This window comes from Coregonus clupeaformis, chromosome 28 (assembly GCF_020615455.1).
Source record: "Coregonus clupeaformis isolate EN_2021a chromosome 28, ASM2061545v1, whole genome shotgun sequence".
Taxonomy (NCBI): domain Eukaryota; kingdom Metazoa; phylum Chordata; class Actinopteri; order Salmoniformes; family Salmonidae; genus Coregonus; species Coregonus clupeaformis.
In genome coordinates, this window is record NC_059219.1 from 24,677,929 (window position 1) to 24,703,888 (window position 25,960).

Below are 25,960 nucleotides of genomic sequence, written 5' to 3' on the forward strand. Positions count from 1 at the left end.
GAGAGAGAGAGAGAGAGAGAGAGAGAGAGAGGAGAAGTGAGGGTTGACAGGGGAGGAGAGCGATGAAGGAGAAACAGTTTTCTTTTGTCTCTCCTCTTCCCCTCTGCAGGATCCACAGATGCTGCTAATCAGGCTGCCTGGGTGAAGACATGCTCTGACTGGAGAATCAGGAGGGAGGGAGAGATGGGAAGGGGAGAGAGAGAGGAGAGAGGAAGAGAACGAGTTGAGACATGGAGAGACAGAACGACAGCAAGCGAGCAACACACACACCCGCTCCTCCACTCCAAGAAAGGAGCTAGCGAACGCTCCCTCCTCGTCCTCGCCAGTCAAAAGGTTGCACGTTCATCAAATCAGTGGCGTCACTGCGGGCCTGCTTAACCTGCCTGCCGCTTCTGGATTACGTGTAATGCAGTAGAATAAACAGAGAGCGTAGGACAATATTAACACTCATAGTGATGGCTGAGGCGGGAGAGCGAAAGCGACAAACCTGGGGGGCCGAGGGGTGTGGTTAGTCAGAGTGAGGTTAATTGACGGGCCGCGTCACCACTCGCTGACTAAGCGCGGTTGCGTAACACTGTTGGGATAACGGTACCAAGCGTTATGCAACGGCATGTCTTGGACGCCCCTTGAGGGCTGTTGTTGCGCACACACACAGCGAGAGAGACAGAGAGAGGGAGAGACAGAGAGAGGGAGAGACAGAGAGAGGGAGAGACAGAGAGAGGGAGAGACAGAGAGAGGGAGAGACAGAGAGAGGGAGAGACAGAGAGAGGGAGAGACAGAGAGAGGGAGAGAGAGGGAGAGACAGAGAGAGGGAGAGAGAGGGAGAGACAGAGAGAGGGAGAGAGAGGGAGAGACAGAGAGAGGGAGCGACAGAGAGAGGGAGCGACAGAGAGAGGGAGCGACAGAGAGAGGGAGCGACAGAGAGAGGGAGAGACAGAGAGAGGGAGAGACAGAGAGAGGGAGCGACAGAGAGAGGGAGAGACAGAGAGAGGGAGAGACAGAGAGAGGGAGAGAGAGGGAGAGGGAGAGACAGAGAGAGGGAGAGACAGAGAGAGGGAGAGACCAAGAGAGGGAGAGACAGAGAGAGGGAGAGACAGAGAGAGGGAGAGACAAAGAGAGGGAGAGACAAAGAGAGGGAGCGACAGAGCGAGGGAGAGACAAAGAGAGGGAGAGACAGAGAGAGGGAGAGACAAAGAGAGGGAGAGACAGAGAGAGGGAGAGACAGAGAGAGGGAGAGACAAAGAGAGGGAGCGACAGAGCGAGGGAGAGACAGAGAGAGGGAGAGACAGAGAGAGGGAGAGACCAGAGAGAGGGAGAGACAGAGAGAGGGAGAGAGAGGGAGAGACAGAGAGAGGGAGAGACAAAGAGAGGGAGCGACAGAGCGAGGGAGAGACAAAGAGAGGGAGAGACAGAGAGAGGGAGAGACCAAGAGAGGGAGAGACAGAGAGAGGGAGAGAGAGGGAGAGACAGAGAGAGGGAGAGACCGAGAGAGGGAGCGAGGGAGAGAGGGAGAGACAGAGAGAGGGAGAGACAAAGAGAGGGAGCGACAGAGCGAGGGAGAGACAAAGAGAGGGAGAGACAGAGAGAGGGAGAGACCAAGAGAGGGAGAGACAGAGAGAGGGAGAGAGAGGGAGAGACAGAGAGAGGGAGAGACCGAGAGAGGGAGCGAGGGAGAGAGGGAGAGACAGAGAGAGGGAGAGACAAAGAGAGGGAGCGACAGAGCGAGGGAGAGACAAAGAGAGGGAGAGACAGAGAGAGGGAGAGACAGAGAGAGGGAGAGACAGAGAGAGGGAGAGACAGAGAGAGAGAGAGACAGAGAGAGGGAGAGACAGAGAGAGGGAGAGAGAGAGAGGGAGAGACCAAGAGAGGGAGCGAGGGAGAGAGAGAGGCAATCAACCTCATGTACACACACAAACATTATTACACACACACAGAAAAATTCAAACCGATGCAGGCCCTGTCATTCCGTTTGACAGTCAAACTCTGGGATTAAATCATCATTAGACTGGCATTAGTTTTTAACCCCTGTTCTACTGTAGCTCTTAGCCTAGCCAGCATCAAAAGGTCAGGGTGTTGTTCACAGTGTATTGCTGTCATGGCCAGGCTTTAAAAACCCAGTCAGAGCCCCTGCCTGTCTGTTTTGTATCAACAGCTGATGAAACTAACACTGTAAAAGTGTGAAACAATTTGATCAGTGTTATTTCCTGATAGTTGCTGGTTGAAAACACAATCTACACAGCAGGTTTGCATGGGCGGGAGTTTTGGCTTTCCATGGTGACATATTTGTTCCTAAAAAGCAATTTTTGCCTATTTTAATGGAAATCTATTACAGTAATGTACTTAATTATTACACAGAAATGATTTGATATTGCTATAAAAACGTCTGCATTGGGCCTTTAAACTGTGCTGCCACTTCCTGGCCACTAAAGTGCTTTAAAACACACCTGGTGTTGTTAATGTACAACCATTTCAATTAGGAGGGAGCGTGCCCAAGCCAAACAAGCCAGCAGGACAAGGGACAAGTTGGATTTAAAACAGCACGTTGCCAGGTTGGCTCGCGGCAATGTCCACATTCAGCAACTGACATTAAGGAGGCCAATGTGATGATGCAGTGAAACATATTAAACTTCTACCACTCTCCCTGTAGCTAGGTATTATGAGGGTTGGATAAAAACCCTAATAAAACCTGACGAAAGCCGCATGCAGTCGAAAATGTTGGTTGGCGTTTTGTATTCACTTCACGCTTGAAAGGTCTAGAGGCTAGCCAATTTGTTGAAGTGGAGTCTAGTGAAACTGTAACCACGCTAACTTAGGTTTTCCTCAGCCTGGAAGATTCACGTCGTCACCTCCATCCCATTTAAATGAACGGGGTAATGACAATGTACGATACACCCATCAAATGGTGGCTTAGTCTATGGCTTTAGTCTAGACACTGGAGTCAGCAAAGCAGTCTCCATCCACACAAGACAATATGCTGTGAATACAAATTAAAATACCCAGAATTCTCCATTCACCTACGTTGGATTAACAAGGGATGAGCCCAGGCAGCATCAATTCAAAAAGAAAATCAATTTCATTTCAAATTTAGACGAGCTCTCAACTGCTTTGGCATTTACAGACACACAATCCATAATGCAGAATGATAAAAGGGTATGGTTCTGATTATAATAAAGTGTTTATGAATTATAACGTGAAAGCCGTCTGGTTCTGACAGGTTAAGTGCTGTGGTTGAGTCCCGTTGGGCTCCTGGCTGTCTGTCTCAGGCCCCCAGTACTATCATTACTATCATTAGTGTTCCTGCCACTCTCTGGGAATCCCAGATTGTCTTGAAATGCACCACAGAGGGAGGAAGAAAGGGTGTGGGTGTGGAACTCGACTACACCTCCAGAGTCCAACAGGGAGCACAGCGAGAGGGTCTCAATCATCGTAAAGGTCATTTGGCGGTGTGTGTGTATGCGTGTATAATTTGTGTGTGTGTGTAGCGTGTGTGTGCATTGCTTTCATGCATGTGTGTGTGTGTGTGTGTGCGCGTTGCTTTCATGCGAGCGCATGTGCAGATGTGTTTACTGACAACAGGAGTGGTGCAGTAGAGATCATAGTTATCTCAATGAGAGTGGTACTGTGCAGTCAAGCCAGAAACATAATGAGGGGAAACAATAACAATAAGCATCATCTCTGAGCTCTACTACAGAAGACACTCTTGAAAGGGAGTCAAATACTGAAGTGAAAAGAGTGGCGAGACAGGCAAAGTGCAGGTCAATAATGGGACACACCAGTGTAGCCTAGAGGGACTACTCTGCAAATGGTAGTCTTTCAGGGGAACATTGTAGGCACGGAGGGAGGGAGTGTTTGTATATTAAAGCATCCATAGAGGAAGTATGATTCACCTACAGCCATTAAGCTCCAAGCAACTGGGCACTGGTTTCCATGGCAACACATTAACACACACTGACATATGAGTTAGTCTAGTTTCAAAGAGTGATACAGACACACACACCAAACGTACTGTAGCGTTGCTTATTCAACTGTCCTCAGAAGGTCGACTTCTAAGAAAAAATATTTCTCACAAAATGCCAAGGCGACCTAATAACTCTAAAACTTAGCCGCTCTAATATCTTATCCAACACATCAGTGTCTTGTATCATGACATTAACTTGATCCACTAATCCCTGTGTCAGACAAAGCAATAAGACAGGAGAGATGACGGTTGGCTTTAAATACTATAGCACACATACATCACTCAGAAGTTATGTAGCAAGCCAAGGTGACAACAATGCCTGCCATGGACATTTCCCAGTTGCTTTGAATGTTCAAAATCATAGTGTAAGATAAGGACACGATGATCCAACTTAAAACAAGTATTTTTTGGCTAGCTACAGCAGTCAACTAGCTAGCTAGGTAGCTGTTTAGCGTTCTAGCACATAACCTAATTTGTTTGTAAACAATTAAAAGGCTAGTTAGCTACCACATGTTATTGTCAAACTGTCAGAGTAGCTAGCAAGCAACAAGATATGCCAAATAACAGCCTAAAAACCACTTGAGAAAATAAATCAGATTTTACCATTCAGATCTGTATTTGACTTTAAACCACCTACGGAGGTGGTTTGAAATGTGGCTTGAAATATCCGATTCCATGTGCTTGTTGGCTGTTAAGACTATGGCTGTGGCAGTCATCAAATTTTGTCAGCTGGTGATTGTCAAGCAAATAACTGCCGGTCTCACTGTAACACATTTAGCATCTCCTGGCTTCCACCGCCTACTAGCCACTGATGCAAATCTTTGGAACATCTACATTTTAAAAAGTTTAATAAAACCATGAAATACAGCCACAATAAATCCATTATTTATTTTAGACAGGTCTAACGAAACATGATATGAAGAAAATGTAGTATATTTCAGAAGAACAGAATAGCATACTCTGAGTTGTCCTTATGTTAGGCCCTGATCTGGCTATGCCATATGGCTGTGGGCAACACTAGTTCATTTAGCAGACAAGATTTGCTTAGAATTCCGTGGCACTATTTTATATTATTTTATAGTATAAAGAATACAATTGAACATAGCTGAATAAAATAGATAGGATATTTTCTCCAAATGATTTGAGGGAGTACGCACATGCGGCTATTCTGTGTTGAGCGGTGAACAAAGAAACCGGTACTTCTATTATCCTTACTTTAGAGTTACTAATGTAACTTTAGTTGTGATACAAACTTTGGGCTATATGTTCTGATTTATAATACATTCTAAGGCTCCATGATGCGACTCTAATGATAATTTGAAAAAAGTCACATGAAAGGCATGTTGTAAAGAGAAGCAATGTGCTTAATATTAGGAACATTGAGAAATAAATAAAGTATGCCTAGCCTATAGAAAGCTGATGGGATCCTCCTATTTTTAATAGAGGCAATCACTCTGTTTTTTCACGCAATTGCACAGCCTATAGAAATGTTGCGCAACATGAGCTCATGGGCTCTCGTGAAGTGTTAGATTAAATTTTCGTTAACATGTGCATTGATCTCGTGAGCGCCAGTGTTGCGGTAACAGCCCTAGTTCAGACTGCAGGGAAAAATAACAGATTCGATTCGGATTTGCAAAAAATTTGGATTTGAGTCACTTCAAACTGCCAAGGCTTAAGAGCTTTGCTCACCTGGATTGTGCAACATTTGCCCATTATTCTTTTTAAAAGATTATTGAAGTTCTGTCAAGGGGATCATGGCTAGACAGCAATTTTCAAGTCCTGCCAAAGATTTTCAAGTAGATTTCAGTCAAAACTGTAACTTTGCCACTCAGGAACATTCACTGTCTTCTTGGTAAGCAACTCCAGTGTAGATTTGGCCTTGTGGTGTAGGTTATTGTCCTGCTGAAAGGTGGATACCTCTCCCAGTGTCTAGTGTAAAGCAGACAAGCAGATTTTCTTCTAGGATTTTGCCTGTGCTTAGCTCCATCCCGTTAATTTTCATCCAGAAATTTTGCCCCAAACATAAGGCTTTGCATTTAAGCCAAAAAGTTTATTATTTTGTTTGTTTTGGAATCTTTTTTTTCTTCCAGTCTACTTTTTTAACTTTTCAATTTGTCATTAAGGTCATTATTGTGGAGTCACTACAATGTTGATCCATCCTCAGTTTTTTTCCCACCACAGCCGTTTAAAAATCACCAATGGCGACATCCCTGAGCAGTTTCCTTCCTGTCCTGCAGCTCAGTTCAGAAGGACGACTGCATCTTTGATGAGTATGGGTGGTTTAATACATAATCCACAACATAATTATTAACTTGACCATGCTTAAAGATATATTCAATGTCTGATTTGTTATTTGTTACCCAGCTACCAAATGCTACCCTTTTTTATGAGGTTTTTGAAAAGCTCCTTGGTCTTTGTAGTTGAATCTGTGCTAGAAATGCAACACTTGACTGAGGGACCTTACAGATGTAAAATGTATGGGGGACAGACAAAAAAAATTATGTCAACCCCAATTATTTCACACAGAGTACATGTAACTTATGTGATTTGTTAAGCCACATTTGACTTCTGAACTAGTTTAGACTTGCCTAAACAAAGGGGGTAAACACTTATGCAATGACTATATTTGAGTTTAATTTGTATTAATTTGTAAAAATGTGTTGGAGTATTGTGTAGATCAATGACAAAAAAAGCACTTTCTAAATCCATTTCAATCCCACTTTGTAACGCAACAAAATGGGGGGAAAAACAATGGGGGTGAATACTTCTGATTCCCACTGTCCATGGTATATGATATTATGCTGTGTGCTTACCTCCTTCTGCCAATAGCTTCCCAGTCTCTCAGTAGCAGGGCAATAATATGCTGCAATTTCATGGAGTTTTCCTCTCTTAAGGCCAACAAACAGTCTTACATAAAGAATTCAGCTGGGAGGCAGAGCGGCGTGTGAGAGAGAGCGAGAGAGAGAGAGAGCAAGTGAGAGGGACAGCGAGAGAGAGAGAGCAAGTGAGAGGGACAGAGAGAGAGAGCAAGAGAGAGAGAGAGAGAGAGAGAGAGAGAGAGCGAGAGAGAGAGAGAGAGAGAGAGAGAGAGAGAGAGAGAGAGAGAGAGAGAGAGAGGGACACAGAGAGAGAGAGAGCAAGTGAGAGGGTCACAGAGAGAGAGAGCGAAAGAGAGAGTGTGAGAGCGCAAATGAGAGAGAGAGAGAGCTGTGTGTGTATGCAAGCAAGAAAGCAGTGTGTATGTGTGTGAGATAACGGTGTGTGTGTGTCTGTGTCTGTGTGCGCAGGAGAGAGTAACAAATGAGGTGACATAGGGCCGGCCTGTCGTCAGCAGCTCTCTCTCTCATGTCCTGTCTGTTCCTGCGGTTGAAGCTAGGAACGGAATGAGAGAAAGAGGGATATATGGTGAGTAAGTAAGTGACAGAGAGGGAGAGGGAAGGAGAGAGGGAGAGAGAGAGAGAGAGAGCACATCCCGCGGGCATGGGCTTTCACTATGAGCTTGTCATACAGGGAAGGTGAGAGAGGAAGGAGACCGAGAGGAGTGGAATGGGCACAGTGCTAAAACCACAAGGCACATAGCAGAGCACCATCTAGGACGAGGAGGAGAAAAAAGAAGGGAAGGAAGAAGGGTAATAGGAGAGGAAGTGAAATGCCCTGCTTTTTCATACCAGACAGCACTCTGTTACTGCAGCAAAACCATAACACTATCAAGTTGTTCTCCCATGATGAAGCAAGTGTGTTTTGACGGGGGATGGTGTGTGTGTGGTTTATTTACTTACACTGCACTTACTCTTCTGGTTTCATACAATATTAAAGTGTCCTCCGCATCACACGACCGTGGAAATGCATCTCTGGGCAGTGTGTGTGTGGGTCGACGCCGAGGGAAACCCATTGCTCCAGATGTGAGCCGGGAGAAACATACGACAGATTGGGGCCATGCGTCAGACACGGACATGGATCTAACCCATTTTGGGTAACAGGTACCACACACACACCTAAAGGCCAACTTCTGATGTAACTCATGGTTAAGGTCTTAGACGTACACTATAGTTTGAGGAAATGGTGGTTCATGTGGAGTTAAGTAGGCCTCTCTCCCCTATAAGTCCATTGACCTTCAGAAAGTATTCACACCCATTGACTTTCTCCACATTTCAAATGGATTCAATTGAGATTTTGTGTTACTGGCCTACACACACACAATACCCCATAATGTGAAAGTGGAATGATGTTTATAGATTATAATTTTTCTGTAATAAAAAATGAAAAGCTGAAATGTCATGAGTCAATAAGTATTTAACCCCTTTCTTATGGCAAGCCTAAATAAGTTCAGGTGTAAACATTTGCTTAACAAGTCAAATAAGTTGCATGGACTCACTCTGTGTACAATAATAGTGTTTAACAACCTCATATTGCTCAAATAAACAGCAAACCTGGTTACAAAAAACAGATAAAGCAACACCTCACGGAACAACGCCTCTCCCCTATTTGACCTAGATAGTTTGTGTGTATGTATTGATATGTAGGCTACGTGTGCCTTAAAAAAAATGGTATGTAGTTCTGTCCTTGAGCTGTTCTTGTCTATTCATGTTCTGTATTGTGTCATGTTTCATGTTTTGTGTGGACCCCAGGAAGAGTAGCTGCTGCTTTTGCAACAGCTAATGGGGATCCTAATAAAATACCAAAGAGGTTTTTCAAAGCATCGCAAAGAAGGGCACCTATTTGTAGATGGGTAAAAAAAACACAAAAAACAGACGTTGAATATCCCTTTGAGCATGGTGAAGTTATTAATTACACTTTGGATGGTGAATCAATACACCCAGTCACTACAAAGATACCGGTGTCCTTCCTAACTCAATGGTGACTTTGAAATAGTTTGAGTTTAATGGCTGTGATATGAAAAACTAAGGATGGCTCAACAACATTGTAGTTACTCCACAATACTAACCTAAATGGCAGAGTGAAAAGAAGGAAGCCTGTAGAGAATACAAATATTCCAAAACATAGCCTAAAACACAAGGCCAAATATACACTGGAGTTACTTACCAAGACAACACTGAAGTGTTCCGGAGTGGCCTAGTTACAGTTTTGACATAAATCAGCTTGAAAATATATGGCAACACTTGAAAATGGCTGTCTATCAATGATCAACACCAAACTTGACAGAGCATGAATATTTTTTAAAATAAATGTGCAAATATTGTACTTGTGCAAAGCTCTTAGAGACTCAGATAAACTCACAGTTGTAATCTATTTCATTTTCAATAAATGTGTAAATATTTCTAAAAACCTGTTTTCACTTTGTCATGATGGGGTATGTAGATGGGTTAGAAAAAATTAAATATTTAATCAATGTTGAATTTAGGCTGTAACACAACAAAATGTGGATTAAGTCAAGGGGTATGAATACTTTCTGAAGGCCCTGTAGCATAGAACCCATCCAGGTCTAGGTTTGTGGAAAATAAATGGGACTTAAAATGTAGGCCAATGCAAAGCTTGGCTGACAAAGGAAAATGCTATGCAGAAACCCAACAATTTGCCCATCTTTCAAATTTTGCTAAATATAACTGTGGGAAGGTTCAAGAAAAATGCTAGCGATGCTTTCCAACATACTAACAGCATACTGTAGGCCAAATTGTGCTGATATGACTAGTATAGTTACTTTATATGTCATGCAATTGAGGATACCACACACGCTGAGTAGCCCATCTTCCACCACACACACAATGTGTCCTCTCCTCTACACTCCTCTTTCTGGATCTCTCCATTCCCGACCCGAGCCGGCCAGTCGTGCCCACTTTAATCCCTGTAAGCCCTGGTAAAAAAGCTAACATATGAGGAGGGATTTGGAGAATAGGAGTTTTGGGGCTAAATCTGTGTGCATTAGACCTATATGTGTGTGTGTGTGTGTGTGTGTGTGTGTGTGTGTCTCTCTCTCTCTCAAACCCAGTGAAACAGGCTGGAGGGTCTCCCAAGGTCTCTGATCTACAGGCCCTTTCCCAGTCACATTTCTTTATTCTTTCTCTCTTTCCCTCTTATCTTTTCTCTCCACCCCCCTCGTTGCCATGCCATCCATCAATAGTCCCTTTCCTGTCTTCTTTTTTCTTAGCGCATGCTCCCTCCTTCACTTTTTCACAACCAATTGTTGGAAGGAAGGAGTATTTTTGAGAACTCAATCAACGCCCATTTCTCCATCCCCGAGCTCTCAACACAGCGAGAAAGAGAGAAAGAGAGAGAGAGAGAGAGAGGCCCTGATAGAATGGCCCAACCTGTTATTGACTTCAACTTACAAAGTGCTAGCCATTGCTTTTTCCTTTCACTAGAGCTACTGAGCAGCCTGCCTGGCCGAGTCCAGTCAGTCCCACCTCTGGGGAAATCCCCAATTGCATTGCTACAGAAAATACATTTAAGAAAGGTCACTGGCCCCTGGTTTAAGGGGATGTATTCCTCTTTTCTGTCTTTCTCCCTCTCTTTTGGACGTCATATTCCACTCCTTTACCTACTGACTCACCTTCTCGCTCTCCATTGCTGTTTCTTTTATTTCCAGTGCTGCAAAGCTGCTTGGCTGGTTTAGTGTTCAGTGGAGGATTCTGGGAGTAGCTAAACATGGCGTGGTTAACATGTCTGTATGACAGGTGTACACACCAGATTAGACACACTTAGCTTGTTTGGACAATGCTCAGGTTTTAAAAGGGAAGGAACGGAGATGAAATTGGAGGGAAATTGACTGCAGTAGGTTTGTGCGAGCGGACTGGTTCAGATAGTCCATGCAGGAGTGGGGGGAGTGTGTGTCAGAATTATGAGAACAGCATTAGGTAAGGAGAAGTTCCAATAAACACACACACTACGCACCACACACACACACCCCCAAGGCATCCATGACCACTGCATACGTGCAAATCTACCCCCCCCCCAACTCCCAGTGCCTGACTGTGAACGCTCACACCCCCCTGCATTAGCCTGCATTACAGCATCCTATTACACTGTGCCCCCGCAGCCCTTCTGACTGATCTCCAGCCCAGTAGCCTGGGAACAGATTGTTCATTTGAATGGTAGCAGGGGCTTCAATCTGCCCAATGAGCTCCCACAGTGTCTGAGGGCTGCACTGAGCAGGAATACATTAAAGCACCAAATGGCACCCTATTCCCTATACAGTACACTACTTTTGACCAAAGCCCCATGAGCCCTGGTCAAAAGTAGTGCACTATATAGGGAATAGGGTGTCATTTGGAATGCAAACCAGGTTACTTAGAGGGAAAGTTTATCTGTAATGAAATCAAAATTGGGAATATTAGGGGATAAGTCACAGGCTTCACTGGGTTCTCTATCTAGGCTAGCTACCTTCCTCACTGCCTGAAACTCTTTCAAGTTTTCTTTTCCGGGAGGTAATATCTGTGAAATGTTCTGTATCTTCCTGCGGACAGACAGGAACACCGAAACACATACAGAGACAGGCTGTGGGCATTGAACTCAGTCTGACCGTTGTTGATAGTCTGGCACATATCTGTGACAGATTTTGGGGATGAAAGCTGTTCCCTTCTGTCCCCATCTAACCTGCCTCCCCTCCCTTCCTAATCCTCCCACATGGTTTCTGATGGAGTTTCCACGCTTAGCCTGCCGTTTCAAGGAAGACTGTGGGAAACTGGAGGTAAGTAGAGCCGCCATTTTGGAGACAGAAGCTAGCATCTCATGACAGTGAGGCAAGGTACAAAGGTGTTAACACAATGTCACAGTTGGGTGTGTGGATGCACAAGGCAAAACCATCCGCATAAAATGTTGACATAGCATGTATGTAGCTTTCAGTGCTCACGTTCAAAGAGTACCTCTGTAAAAACAGAGTTTGCTAGGCAGAGACTAACCATAAAACAGTTTGGACAGAATATTAGACTAACTCTTAGAGCCTTCCTTTAGCACGGTTGTGCTGCAATTGAGAATGTGCTCAGCTAGCCAGCGAACTCAGTGATAGAGAGACAGAGGGGCAAGTTTCATTTTCACCAGCCCCTGAAAAGGACTAGAGAGGAATGGGAGAAGAGGGAGGTTGAGAGAGTAGGGCAGAGTACCAGAGTAGCCCCCCGCCCCCCCCCACATCCTCTGCTCCCAAGCAGCTAAAAGTCAGGGAGATTTAAGGCCTCTCACGGTGGGGCATTAACATGTCTTTACCCAGCGAGCTGAGAATGGAGTCCTCTCTATTTACAGCCCGCTAGTCCGTCAGGCGGTTGGCAAGGCGACACAGTGAGGGATAATGAACGCGAATGCCACGGCGCTTCCGGAATCTTAATAGAGCCTCCTCGACCAATGACGTGGCCCGGGATAGGCAGCGGGGAAATTTGCATATGGTAGAATGGGGGAGCAACAGGGAGTTGGCTCCGCCCCATTGGTACCGGATGCCAGGGAGAGCACTGGTTGGATGTGTTCCTAAACGTGACAGTGTGTGCCCCAGAACATTTACACAAACACTTAGGCTAATTACACCACTAAATATCTAAAAGGTCACACTAAAAGAAACGCAAATCTCTTCGGAGCAAGAGCACTAAATCCAAACATTGTTGTGCAATAGATGTGCAATAAGCCATATCAAAAAAGATGTTGACTAATGATTACTATTCTCAAATCCCAAAATTGTATTTGGCCGACTTCAAGAGTCTCTTTTTTTTAATGTTTGTCTGCTAGGCTATTTAGAAGGCTTTCAACAGGCGATGATGAGGATCACTGGGTTGGCTGCTTTAAGCCTGCTTTCTTCCACTTCCAGCGAACATGAGGCTAGCTAATCTACTAGCTCTGGCAGGGCTACAAACAGGCCCCAAACATAATGAAGGTCATTAGCCTATAAACAATGTTTATAATGAGAGCTGCTGTAACACACTGGGGGATGAAAAGGGTGAAGAGGAGAGAGAGAGAGAGAGAGAGAGAGAGAGAGAGAGAGAGAGAGAGAGAGAGAGAGAGAGAGAGAGAGAGAGAGAGAGAGAGAGAGAGAGAGAGAGAGAGAGAGAGAGAGAGAGAGAGAGAGAGAGAGAGAGAGAGAGAGAGAGAGAGAGAGAGAGAGAGAGAGAGAGAGAGAGAGAGAGAGAGAGAGAGAGAGAGAGAGAGAGAGAGAGAGAGAGAGAGAGAGAGAGAGAGAGAGAGAGAGAGAGAGAGAGAGAGAGAGAGAGAGAGAGAGAGAGAGAGAGAGAGAGAGAGAGAGAGAGAGAGAGAGAGAGAGAGAGAGAGAGAGACAGAGAGAGACAGAGAGACAGAGAGAGACAGAGACAGAGAGGGTAGATTGAGAGAGAAAGAGGGAGAAAGAGGTAGAGATCAACACTGAGAAGGAGAGAGATCAACAGAGTGAGAGAGAGCGAGTGATGAGGGAGAGAGAGAAAGAGAGAGGGGGTCGTAGTGTGGAGTTGTGGATTCACTTTGACTGAACCCTTAAGCCCCCAATAACACACCGTCTGGGCAAATACAATTAACCACTGACTGGCCCTCAAATATTACACCACGCACACATACACTGTTAAGGAGGGAGGACAGATAGAGACAGACAGACAGACAAGCTACCACACAGGTTTAGGGGAGATGACCTATGTTGGGTCAAATTCACCTAAGGTCATTCAACTGACAGCTTAACGTAAAAACATAAAACTCATATTGAAGCCAACCCAGGTGGATTGTGGAAATCGAGAAAATTTAATCTAGTTGCAGTGTAGCATATGTCTGGGTACGTGAAATTTCAAAGAGAGAGAGGGAGAGAGGAAGAGAGGAAGAGAGGGAGAGAAGGGAGAGAGGGCATTGTGTCCATTGTATGCTGGACAACTGCCGCTGTTGCACTGGCGCGTGTGTATCGTCTGTGTGTGTGAAGTGTGTAATGAGAATAATGATTAATGGTAAAATCCCTCACACACGGTTTAAGCTCTCTCGCCGGGGCGGCGGCGGCGGACTTTGTGGGTGTAATCTCTCCCAGAATTAATTCCTGGAAATTGAAATGAATGGTTAAAGAAGTGTCCGACCCCTGTCTTCTTCCCCAAGGTCAGTCAGTGTGTTTGTGTGTGTGTTCCTGTCATGGGGCCGGAGATTGATTCCCCCCCCTCCTCTGAGAAATAATACTAAAACTAGCAGAGGATTGAAAACTGAAAGTCTGGAGAGCGAGAGAGAGAGGGAGAGCGAGTGTGCGTGCAAGAAGGGGACAAAGTTCCCAGTGGAGGGCTGGGCAGTGGGCTGGAGAAGTGGTTAGACCCAGTTAACTGGGGATGAGTCTGAGCAGCACTGATGAGAGAGAGGACTGTGGCCTCCCTAGACACTGTAGAGGTGGAGGACACGAGGACACACACACTGCGAACACACACAGCTAACACAAAAAGAAATGTGCACATACAAACTCACATAAATACACACGCAGAAGCAGTGACGTCTTTCCCCTTCAAGGTTCACATGCTCAATAGCCAGGCAGGTCACCCATGATACAAGTTAGTATTCGACGTCCATCCATGTCTGAGGACATCGGGAGATGACGTGGAAACCGGCCACTAGGGGCAACAGTGAGCCCTGTTACCTTCAACATTTTACATTAATATTTTAGTCATTTAGCAGATGCTCTTATCCAGAGCGATTTACAGTTAGTGAATGCATACATGTTTTTTTGTTGTTGTTTTTTTTCATACTGGCCCCCCGTGGGAAACGAACCCACATCCCTGCCGGCCAAACCCTCCCCTACCTTGGACGAAGCTGGACCAATTGTGCGCCGCCCACGGGTTCGTTCAAGTTCGGTTTTGCTAGGGCGTTGTGGACGGGGACGGCGGAGGGTAGTAAGCATCTGCCTCTGATTCCAAAGGTTTTAAGTTCGAAATCCAGCAATAGAAAGTTGTTTTTGAGATTTTTGCACAGATTTTTTTCGGAGTGATTTGTTCGTCAAAATTAATTTGCGGGCCAGAAAAAGGGCAGTGATTTGAAAACTTTATGGTCCATTATAATTTCAAAATACTTTCCATCTAGTTTTAGACGTTGAAGAGTGACCTGGACCTTAACCCAAAATAATAATTTCTCAATATGTTGTTTATATATTAATTTTTTACTCAAACCTCCCCCAGGCCGGATTGAATGGGCTCGGCCCATATGTTGCCCACCCCTGCTCTATAGCCTACAGTCACATAGCACATAGATTGCGCTCAAACTAACCAGAATGCACACAGACCTTCATTTCTGGCAAGGGCTGTGCAATGACATTACAGTCATTAGATCTATCATCCTGCTACTGTGTACATACAGTATGTAATCAGATTAGCATTAGGGATATACGGCAGGACATGCACTCATTGGTCCGCTCCCTCCCTCTCATCTCATCTCTCTCTCACACACACACACACACACACACACACACAGCTGACCTACATGAGACTGGTCGCATCCCAGATTCACAGGCTCTAGCCCCAAGGCCTGGGTTCTGCACAACGCACTCCACAAACAAACACACAAGCACACACCAGGCTACCCTTGAAACGCTGACTGACTGGCAGACCCACCAAAAAGTGGGTCGACTGGTGCCCACAAACCATGCCGGGCGGTCCAGGGCATTTGAGGCAGCAGCAGGCACGTTGGGGCTGGGGGGCATGAGAGGGGCACAGAGGGTGGCATGGTGGTGGTAAGGCAGTTGTCTTTCAACGTTAAATTCATAAAATCTCCCCATTGAGGCCGTCAGAGGCCGACCACAACTGAACCAGGCTCCCTTCTGCCATTGTGGATCACTGTAACGTTATAGGAACACCAGCACTGCTTGAACCCGTGCTTTAAGCACAACCAAAAATATATAATATATGAACAATATTAGTTACAGAAATAAAAACAACAGAACTAGTGCCAATCAATACATTTTTATTATTGAACATAAAAGACTGTAAAAACACCAGCAAATCAGTTAAGTGACTGGAAATATTTTCCAAAGTATCCACACGCATAATAGAGGTACATGTGATCGTACACAAATGTAAGCAATGTTTGAAATTATTATGTTTTAGTCAAATATGATATCTGTTTGGGCTTCTTGCATTCAATGTGCAGTCTACAAATTATTTGTAATTATGTTCCAGCCCCATGACCATCTGAATCTAGTTGAGGATCCCTGTTCTGCACACACCATGAAGGCCCTGCACAGTGGCCTGGTGTGCTCAAAGCACCACAGTCAGCAGCATCCCACTCACTGACCAGGGGCCGTCATGCCAGGCTGGATACCTGACTAATCACCATTCACTCACATCAATTTTGGCCCGTCCCAAAAGAGGAGAGAGAGGGAGAGTAAGAGGGAGAGGTGGGAGGGAGAGATGGAGATAGAGAAGGGAGAGAGACAGAGGCAGAGCAGAGAAAAGAGTGGGGAAAGGAAGGAGGAGACATATATTCTCCCTGTTCCTGAAAAATGTAGAAGTGAGTGGGGGAGAGGCGTTGTATGTGTGTGTGTGTGTGTGTGTGTGTGTGTGTGTGTGTGTGTGTGTGTGTGTGTGAGTGTGAGAGAGAGAGTGAGTGAATGAGAAGAGAGAGCGAGAGAGAGAGAAGAGAGCGAGAGAGAGAGAGAGAGAGAGAGAGAGAGAGGAGAGAGAGAGAGAGAGAGAGATAGAGAGCGAGAGAGAGCGAGAGAGGAGAGAGAGAGAGAGATCGAGAGCGAGAGAGAGAGAAAGGGGGAGGGGAAAGAAGATGTAGAGTAAAATCATTCATCAAAAAGAAGTGTGTTTATCAGCGAAATCAGAGCGACTCTTCTCTCTGCCCCACTCTCTTCATCTCTCCCTCCCTCTTTCACTTCCTCCATCTCTACCTCACTCAGCAGTAGTCCATCTCCTGCCACCCACTCCTCAAAATGTGCTCATGTCCCAGGGCCCAGAGCGCACGTGCGCGCACACACACACACACACACACACACACGTCAGGCAGGATACACTCACTCTACATTGACCTTATGACAGGAGGACAGAGAGAGAGAGAAAGAGAGAGAGACAAAGAGACAGACAGAGAGACAGAGGGACAGAGAGAGAGAGAAAGAAAGAGAAAGAGAGAGTGCGGATGAGTTAATGCACAAAAACACTGCATCAAACCAATGCACTGCTCCGAGCGGGATGCGTCAGCAGTACATTCACGTTCCCCACTCAAGGACATAAGAGAAAGAGAGAGAGCAACAGAGTGAACAAGCGAATGAAAGAGGGAGAGCGCGCTAGAGAGAGAGTGAGAGAGAGCGAGCGAGCGAGCGAGAGAGAGAGAGAGAGAGAGAGAGAGAGAGAGAGAGAGAGAGAGAGAGAGAGAGAAGCCTTGCACCACAGTGGCGCCAGGAAAACGTGCCGGAATAACCGGAACAGCAGGATTAACACCGGGGCTGCAGGGGTTAAAATCGTGTTGCCGTGGGGACACACGCTGCCGTTTTCTCCCTTTCACCTGGGCAGCGCTTTATTCCCCCCCAAGCCAGGGAGCCAGAGAGAGACAGACAGAAAGAGAGGACAGTGGAAGCGAACGAGGTTGAGAGGCTTCGCGCTGGCACACACAAAGGACTGAGTGCTTTGAGCTTGGCCACTACCTCAGGACACTGCAGGGGCTGAGAAGAGCGAGAGAGAGAGAGAAAGAGAGAGATACACAGCCCTGCTCTCTCTCCACTGCTGCTGCTGCTGCTACAGCATATCTGTTTCCTTCAGACGCTACTGTAACATCACGCCTGTGCCCCGCTCGCCCGCCACTTGGCTCTCTCTTGCTCCACTCTCCTATTCCACGGCGCGGTGAAGAAAAAGAGGGGATTGAAAAAAGGAGAAAGAAAGCGGCACGGAGGGAGATAGCGCTGTAGCCTCTTTTTGCTGTGCTGATATTGCTGCTGAATCTACTCTACGCCCCCCACTCTGCTACAACCCCCCCACCCCCACCCTCGGAAGAAATTGACGGATTATTGGGAAGTGCGCGGGAGGCAGGCTACAGCTGCTGCGTGTGTGTGAGAGTGTGTGCACCGCTGCTGGCGAGCCATGTCTGCGTGCTGCTGTGCTGGAGCGGAGACCTAGTTAAGAGGAGAAATAAGCTAATGACCGCAGTGTGTGTCGCGTAGCCTTTTCAACCCGGCCGAGCGCTACAGAAATCAAGTGGACACGACGCGACACACAGAGAGAGAGAGAGAGGGGGGGGACGACGACGATGACTGACTGACCACCAAAAAAGAGAAAGAGCCAAGGAAAGGAAAGGGGGGTCCTGTTTTTCATCCCCCACTCTTACAAACAATAGGGGAAGAACATTTGAAAGGACTGTGTTCTTCTTCTTCCTCCGTAACCCCCTCTACCCTGAACCCCCCATTTTTTTCTCTGCGTTGGGTTTTCAGAGTGCGGAGAGTGTGTGTCGGTGTGCACGCGTTCGTGCTATGGAGACTTGGAGAAGGCGTTCGACAAAGGCATCGAGCGGCGGATTCCAAGGACAAGCGGGAGAAGAGCAGCCGAGGGCGAGCGAGTGTGTACTGCTTTAGGAGCCTGACTGGATTCCTACCCATCTAAAAAAAAAAAAGCTTCGGATGGGCCTTCACATCTTTTCCTTCTTCGGATGATCTTCACTTGTGTGGAATTATAAAAAGGGGCCATTTTCACTTCATTTGCTTCTGACAGAGCAGAAAGAAAAGGCATTATTTTCTGCTCCTTGGATATACCTGATTTAAACACTTTGTTTGTGATTGCCAAAAAAAAGAGAAAAAATCTCGTAAGGACCTGTAAAAAAAACTTGAGGTAGGTGTCTAGCGTTTCCAACCCTATTTGAATCATCTCCATCTCCTGTTCTATTATTATTCTTATTATTTTTGGGCTTATTTTCTCTCTTTCTCAGAAACGTTTAAGAGCAGTCTTCCTCCACTCCCATCCCACCCTACAGTGCTGTCCATGGAAAAGAGAGCCAGAGTCTTGCTTAATCCAGGGTAGGGCCAGCCCTCTCCCTGTTACTCAAGAGCCAACCCCCCTCCCTCCCCTCTTTACACCCCTCAACCCCCCCCCCCTTCGACCACCAACCCAATCTGCCAACCAATCCACCAACCAACCAACCCCGCCCCCTCCCCCCCCCGGACGATGCTGAATTATGAACGTGCCACATCATGAGTCTCCTGGGGCGGGTAGCTGTGCGTCGAGCCAGGAAAGCCGCCCTGCTCTGTGTAGTGTTCCTGATGGCGCGAGCGTGGAGCAGCGCCTCCCTGGCTATGGCGGGGGCGGCAGCGCCAGGCCCTCAGGGCTGCCCACCGCAGTGCTCGTGTAGTAGCCAGCTGAGCAAGGTGGTGTGCACTCGGCGCGGCCTCACTCGCGTGCCCCTGGGCATCCCCGCCAACACGCGCCACCTCAATCTGATGGAGAACGCCATTGGGGAGGTGCAGGCCGACACCTTCCGACACCTGCACCACCTTGAGGTTCTCCAGCTGGGCCGCAACGCCATCCGGCAGATTGAGGTGGGCGCCTTCAATGGCCTCACCAGCCTAAACACGCTGGAGCTATTTGACAACCGGCTAACTGGGGTGCCCAGCGGTGCCTTTGAGTACCTGTCCAAGCTAAGGGAATTATGGCTGAGGAACAACCCCATCGAGAGCATCCCTTCGTACGCCTTCAACCGAGTGCCCTCGCTCATGCGCCTGGACTTGGGTGAGCTGCGCAAGCTGGATTTCATCTCCGATGGCGCCTTCGAGGGCCTGCACAACCTCAAGTACCTCAACCTGGGCATGTGCAACATCCGGGGGGAGATGCCCAATCTGAGCCCCCTGCTGGGCCTGGAGGAGCTGGAGATCTCTGAGAACCTCTTCTCCGAGATCAAGCCGGGCTCCTTCCGGGGCCTGCGCTCGCTCAAGAAGCTGTGGGTGATGAACTCGCAGATTGGGGTGATTGAGCGCAACGCCTTTGACGACCTGAGCTCGCTGGTGGAGCTCAACCTAGCCCACAACAACCTGAGCGCCCTGCCGCACGACCTGTTCACCCCCCTCAGGTACCTGGTGGAGCTGCACCTCCACCACAACCCCTGGAACTGTGGCTGCGAAGCTCTGTGGCTGGCGCGCTGGCTGCGAGAGTACATCCCTACCAACTCTACCTGCTGCGGCCGATGCCACGCGCCGGCACACATGCGGGGCCGCCAGCTGGTGGAGGTGGACCGGGGAGAGACTGGCGTGCTCCAGTGCTCTGCCCCCTTCATAGGCGATGCGCCAAGAGACTTGAACATTTCGGCAGAGCGTGTGGCGGAGCTCCGTTGCCGGACTGCGCCAATGTCCTCGGTCCGGTGGCTGCTGCCCAATGGGACTGTGTTGACGCACGCCTCGGGCCACCAGCGGATCGGCGTGCTCAACGACGGCACACTCAACTTCTCAAACGTCCTGGCGGCTGACACGGGCACCTACACCTGCATGGTGTCCAACGCGGCCGGCAACTCAAACGCCTCGGCTTACCTCAACGTGAGCGCAGCCGAACTCAACACGTCCAACCTCAGCTACTTCACCACAGTGACTGTGGAAGTGCCGGGCCCCACCACGGAGATGCCCAAACCCAAGACCACGACGAGCGCCCCCAACACTGGTAGGGGGGCAGGAGGTGAAGCAGGAGGAGGTGCGGGGGGCGCTGGCACCACCACCACCGCCTCGCCCTCCCTCTTTCAGCCCGTCTTCATCTCCACTCCCACCGTTCTGCTCCAGAACACAGAGGGCCAGCCGGGCGCCCGACCATCCGCCGTGCCTGCCTCCAAGTCCGCCACGGTCAAGCCGCCCGACAGCGTCCCCAGCCTGGACGAGATGATGAAAACCACCAAGATCATCATCGGCTGCTTCGTAGCCGTCACGCTGCTGGCCGCCGTCATGCTCATCGCCTTCTACAAGCTGAGGAAGCGCCATCAGCAGCGGAGCACGGTGGCAGCTGCCCGTACGGTGGAAATCATCCAGGTGGATGAGGAGGACCTGCCGCCGTCAGCTTCTGCTGCCAACGAGATCCGAGACCACACTCTGCCCGAGATACGAGACCACAACAGCATCCAAAAACTGGATTATATTAGCCACAAAACAGACTATGGCTTCCCCAAGCCCAAAGCCGAGTACAAGGGGGACTACACAATCCACAAGCCCAAACCGGACTACACTATACACAAGCCCAAGGCTGAGTACACCACCTATAAACCAACCGTGGACTACACTACCCACAAATCTACCGTGGACTATAGCGCCCACAAATCCACGCCAGATTTTAGCCTTCATAGACCAAAGGCTGACTATAGCCCGTTCAGACCTGAATATAACACTCACAAGCAGCCTAAAGCGGACTATAGCCCCTTCAAACCTGACTACAGTACTCACCCGAGAACACCTAAAGCAGACTACAGCCCTTACAAACCTGACTACAGTACTCACCCGAGAACACCTAAAGCGGACTATAGCCCCTTCAAACCGGATTATGGCACTCATCCAAAACCCAAACCGGACTATAGCCCATTCAAACCTGACTACAGCACTCACCCACGACCTAAACCAGACTACAGCCCTTACAAGCCTGACTACAGCACTCAGCCCAAATCCAAACCGGAGTACAGTACCCACAAATCCAAACCCGACAACAGTCAATACAAGCCCAAATCTGAATACACCCCCAAGGCTGCGCCGGACTACATCGTCTTCAGATCAGACTACAACAGTCCCCACAAACAGGATTACAGTCCCCACAAAGCAGACCACCCCAAGGTGGACTACCGCACCCTCAAGCCCAAATACAACACATACAAGCCAGCAGGACACGGGGCTAAATGGGCAGAGAACAACATTGGGAACTCTCTCCCTCGAACCTTGCCCAGCGCCATCACAAACCTCCCTGAGCCCTTTGTCATAAAAACTCACACCAAGGAGAAGGTTCAGGAGACTCAGATTTAAAACCACCCACACAACCCCCCTCCCCAGCCCCGTCCCAATCCTCATAGCACCCCTCTCTTCTCATAACTACATGCAATAGAATGCACAACGGGGGAAAAAAGGACAGGAACTTTCTTTTTTTTGTACAGAGTGCAAAACTTAAAAAGACTGAATTTCTTGTTGTACATGCTTATAAATAAATATATATATGAAAAAATTGAAACTACCATGGGCGGGTGATAGAGAAGCATATTATATTAAAAAGAAATACATTGAAACTATTTTCTAACTTGTAACTTCTATTTAAAAAGACGAGTTGTTTAACATGCTATCTTGACTTCAAGAAATGAGGGTAGACTTGTTTAAAAAAAAAAGAGGCATTCTGTGTGATTTTTTAAACAAATGCTACAGAGAATGCAGTGAAAAGAGAAAAAAACATTTATACTGAGTAGACATTCAAAAAAAGGTCAGTGTTTGATCTTTACAGGTTTATCTTGTAAAAGCACCAAGAATTTGTACTGTGCCAAAATGTTATAAATGCAATAAAAATGATTTTTGGAGGAAAAAAACTAACAGAGAGAGATGACATTTTTTTCTCCCTCTTTTTTTCTCCTGGCATACTGTAGCGAACAGCCAAACGCTTCAGACACTGCAGTAAGACTCTGCAGCTATACTTTAACCCTGTGTGTGCTGGGTGACTCACACAGAATGAATCACAGCACAGCCTGCTGCTGTTTTTAATAACACTTTATATGCCTGTGTGTCGAGGCAGGTGGAGCGAAGCTATGTTTAGTACGCATAACATTAGTCAATGACATCGTACTTAATCAAGGTGTGGCCATTTTTCAAAATGTGTACTAGATTTGTCCCGTTTTCATGAAGTTCTCCAAATGTGTGAAGATCACACGAAATAGCTTTTAAAAGGGCCGCTATTTATACAGGGGTATTTGAAGAGCTCTCCAGTGATATGTATGAGATTGCACTGCTGTCATGTCATTGAATGATTGCATGTGGTAAAGATATGAAGAGGTAGGGGGTGATATGGTTTGCTAACGTGAGGGGGGTTTCTATGTGGTTGATTTCAAGTGGTCAGAGAGGTGTTTTGCATTACAAGACTTGTGTATGAATGAGGCAAACCCCGGTGATGTGAGCACATAAGGCTCCTTACGCTTTACTCTTGGCCCCAAAAAATCTAATTTCTCTTTTCATTGCATTCCCCCAGCTGTGGTGGCTTCATCAATCAGCGACAGTTTTATGGTGACAAATGCTGCGGGTCTCGCCGTTAACTGTTCATTCTTCATCTTCAACAATATCCCTCTCCATCTTAACAAAGCCCTAGTCTAGCTCCCCCCTCGCCCTAACCGTGAGAGATGACATGTACACGAGGTCGTTAGTGTCTGTGGACGGCTCAAACTGGCTAGCAGCGTGTGTTTTTTATAGAGCCGGTTGTTTTGACTGTCAGTGTAAGGAGTGACACGTACAGAACAGAGGCCTCTCTTTCTTTACCTTGACGCACGCTGGCTTTCAGCGGGACGCCGGAGCATTAACAACTGGGTGCCCCCGGCGCCACAGCTCATTAAAATGCAAGAAAATTGAAAAAAAAAAGAACAGACAAAAACTGAAAACAACAACAAATTGGGGTCATTTTATTAAAGCAGTAGAAGGAAGTATTAATACGAGCTGGTGTCGATAACGAGGGCATATTGCTCACTGTGTCTGAGTGATTAAACTCGGATTGGTCTATAATTTACACAGCCTGGCCGGACACACCCCTCGTGTATAAAACTCGTCCCACAAAAAGAAAAAAACAGCTGGTGGCGAGGTAATGTCACAGCAACCCGGTCACCGGCCAAGCCCAGGGTAGCCGTTAAATGGCACACACAGTCCCCTCTGTCACTGGTTTACATAACCGGGACTGTAATGGGAGGACGGTGCAAGATTGTCTCGCAGGGATCCGGCTCTATTTCCTCTCTATTCCTATTTATTTGTGAGAGAGCGAGAGAAAGAGAGGAGAGAGAGAAAGAGAGAGCGAGAGCGAGAGCGAGAGCGAGAGCGAGAGCGAGAGAGAGAGCGCAAGAGCGAGACAGAGAGAGACAGAGAGAGACAGAGAGAGACAGAGAGAGACAGAGATAGAGAGAGAGCGAGAGAGAGCTGAGGCAGCTCTTGATGTGTTTAACCTGCAGTCAGGGCCCATCAGTGGGAGAGTGACGTGTGTGTTTGTGGGGGTGACAGCACGGTCCTGGGAATTTAGAGAGAGGGAGATGGAGGGGAGGGAGGGGTGCTTAGAGAGAGGGGCCCTCTCCGATCCAAAGAGACAGGAAGAGATTAGGAGGGGGGTTTTGATACATACACACACGCAAACTCATTCATATATCCTTCACACACAAAGTCAAAATCTCCCTGACTCTCTCACACACTCAGACACAGATGCACACAACCATATGGACACTGCCACTGAGCTGATAAGCAGACTAAACATCTCTTAAACCCAAATACTTAGAGAACCTGAATCCCACAAACATTACTTATATGTGCATTACATTGACTGTGTGTCTGTCACTGACACAGCGCTGGCACACACAGTAACACACCCTTTCGCATACACACACACACGGCTCACCAACAATCAATCACAGCCAGTTGACCTCACACAAACACAGAGCCATACATGTTGTGCCCACACATGACCCCCCACTAACTATTGGGTTAAATACAGGCTTCTGCAGTGCACCCAGTGCACCTTAGGCCAACGCTGGTCACGTCGGCAAGGATCAGACATGATCAAATCAAAACGCGTCTCTCTCTTTCTCTCACTCCTTCCCCCTCTCCCCTCTCTCAGTTACCCCCGGTGACTCACGGCTTGCCTCAAGAAAGGGACTGTTTTTCAAAGTACAGGGCTGGCTAAGAGACATCTTCTGACGGGCACTGTGGTGTGTCAAATCAAATCAAATATTCTTTGTCACATGCTTGGTAGACAACAGGTGTAGACTAACAGTGAAATGTGTGCGTCTGCGAGCATGCCCGTGTGTGTGTATATATGCATCTGGGTGTGTCTGCGTATGTGCCTGTGTGTATATGTGCGTATGCGTCAGGGTGTTTGTGCTGTGGCTACTTCATGGGTAGGGACAGCAGGGCGAGCCGCGGTCACTGTGGGAGCAGAAAAACAAACGTAGCCGCTTCATCCAGTCCATTTCATCGCCAGCAAGAGACAGAATTTGTCATTTTTTCTCCGGTGTGATGGTTTGTGCAGGAAATTGCTTTGACGATGTGATAGTGTGAGAGAGCCACAAAGTAGCTTTCCCAATTTTCACTGGAGTGTGCTGAACGCAAGAGACGGAGAGAGAGAGAGAGAGAGAGAGAGAGAGAGAGAGAGAGAGAGAGAGAGAGAGAGAGAGAGAGAGAGAGAGAGAGAGAGAGAGAGAGAGAGAGAGAGAGAGAGAGAGAGAGAGAGAGAGAGAGAGAGAGAGAGAGAGAGAGAGAGAGAGAGAGAGAGAGAGAGAGAGAGAGAGAGAGAGAGAGAGAGAGAGAGAGAGAGAGACAAAGTAGAGACAGAAGGAAAGAGACAAAGTATAAATGAACAGAGAGAAAGCGGAGGAGAGAGAAAGAGAGAGAGAGAGAAATAGACAGACTGAACAAAGACATAGAAATCAGTATGACTGAAGACAAGGTCCTCGAGTAGGCAGTGAGTCTATAAATCTTACAGATGTCCTATCTTAATTTGAACAGTTTCTCACAGCAGGAAAATAATCCTGTAGCAACAGGAAATGTTAATTATTATGTGGATTTTAATTAAAGGACATTTTTTTAGGTGTTGATACATTTTTCATTAGGGCAAATCAAGTCTGACATTTTAAGGTGGAAATTACAAACAGGAGAATTCTCTGCAAAAATAGAGTGATCAAATTAAGATAGCACATACACTATATATACAAAAGTATGTGGACACCTCTTCAAAGTAATGGATTTGGCTATTTCAGCCACACCCATTGCTGACAGATGTATAAAATCAAGCACACAGCCATGCAATCCCCATAGACACACATTGGCAGTACAATGGCCTTACTGAAGAGCTCAGTGACTTTCAACGTGGCACCGTCATAGGATGCCACCTTTCCAACAAGTCAGTTAGTCAAATTTCTGCCCTGCTAGAGCTGCCCCGGTCAACTGTAAGTGCTGTTGTGAAG

At 47.2% G+C, this 25,960-nt stretch overlaps 2 protein-coding genes across 2 annotated transcripts in view; one reads left to right on the forward strand and one right to left on the reverse strand.

The window, feature by feature from the left end:
* The window catches only part of LOC121543416 (staphylococcal nuclease domain-containing protein 1-like), a 277,997-nt gene that overhangs the window by 120,904 nt on the left and 131,133 nt on the right, over window positions 1-25,960 (reverse strand). The gene's annotated exons all lie outside the window — the stretch shown is intronic.
* LOC121543417 (leucine-rich repeat-containing protein 4-like) lies at window positions 18,924-22,356 on the forward strand. Its single transcript, XM_045208810.1, has one exon. It carries the CDS (start codon window positions 19,011-19,013, stop codon window positions 21,795-21,797), a length of 2,787 nt encoding a protein of 928 aa, XP_045064745.1. The 5' UTR covers window positions 18,924-19,010; the 3' UTR covers window positions 21,798-22,356.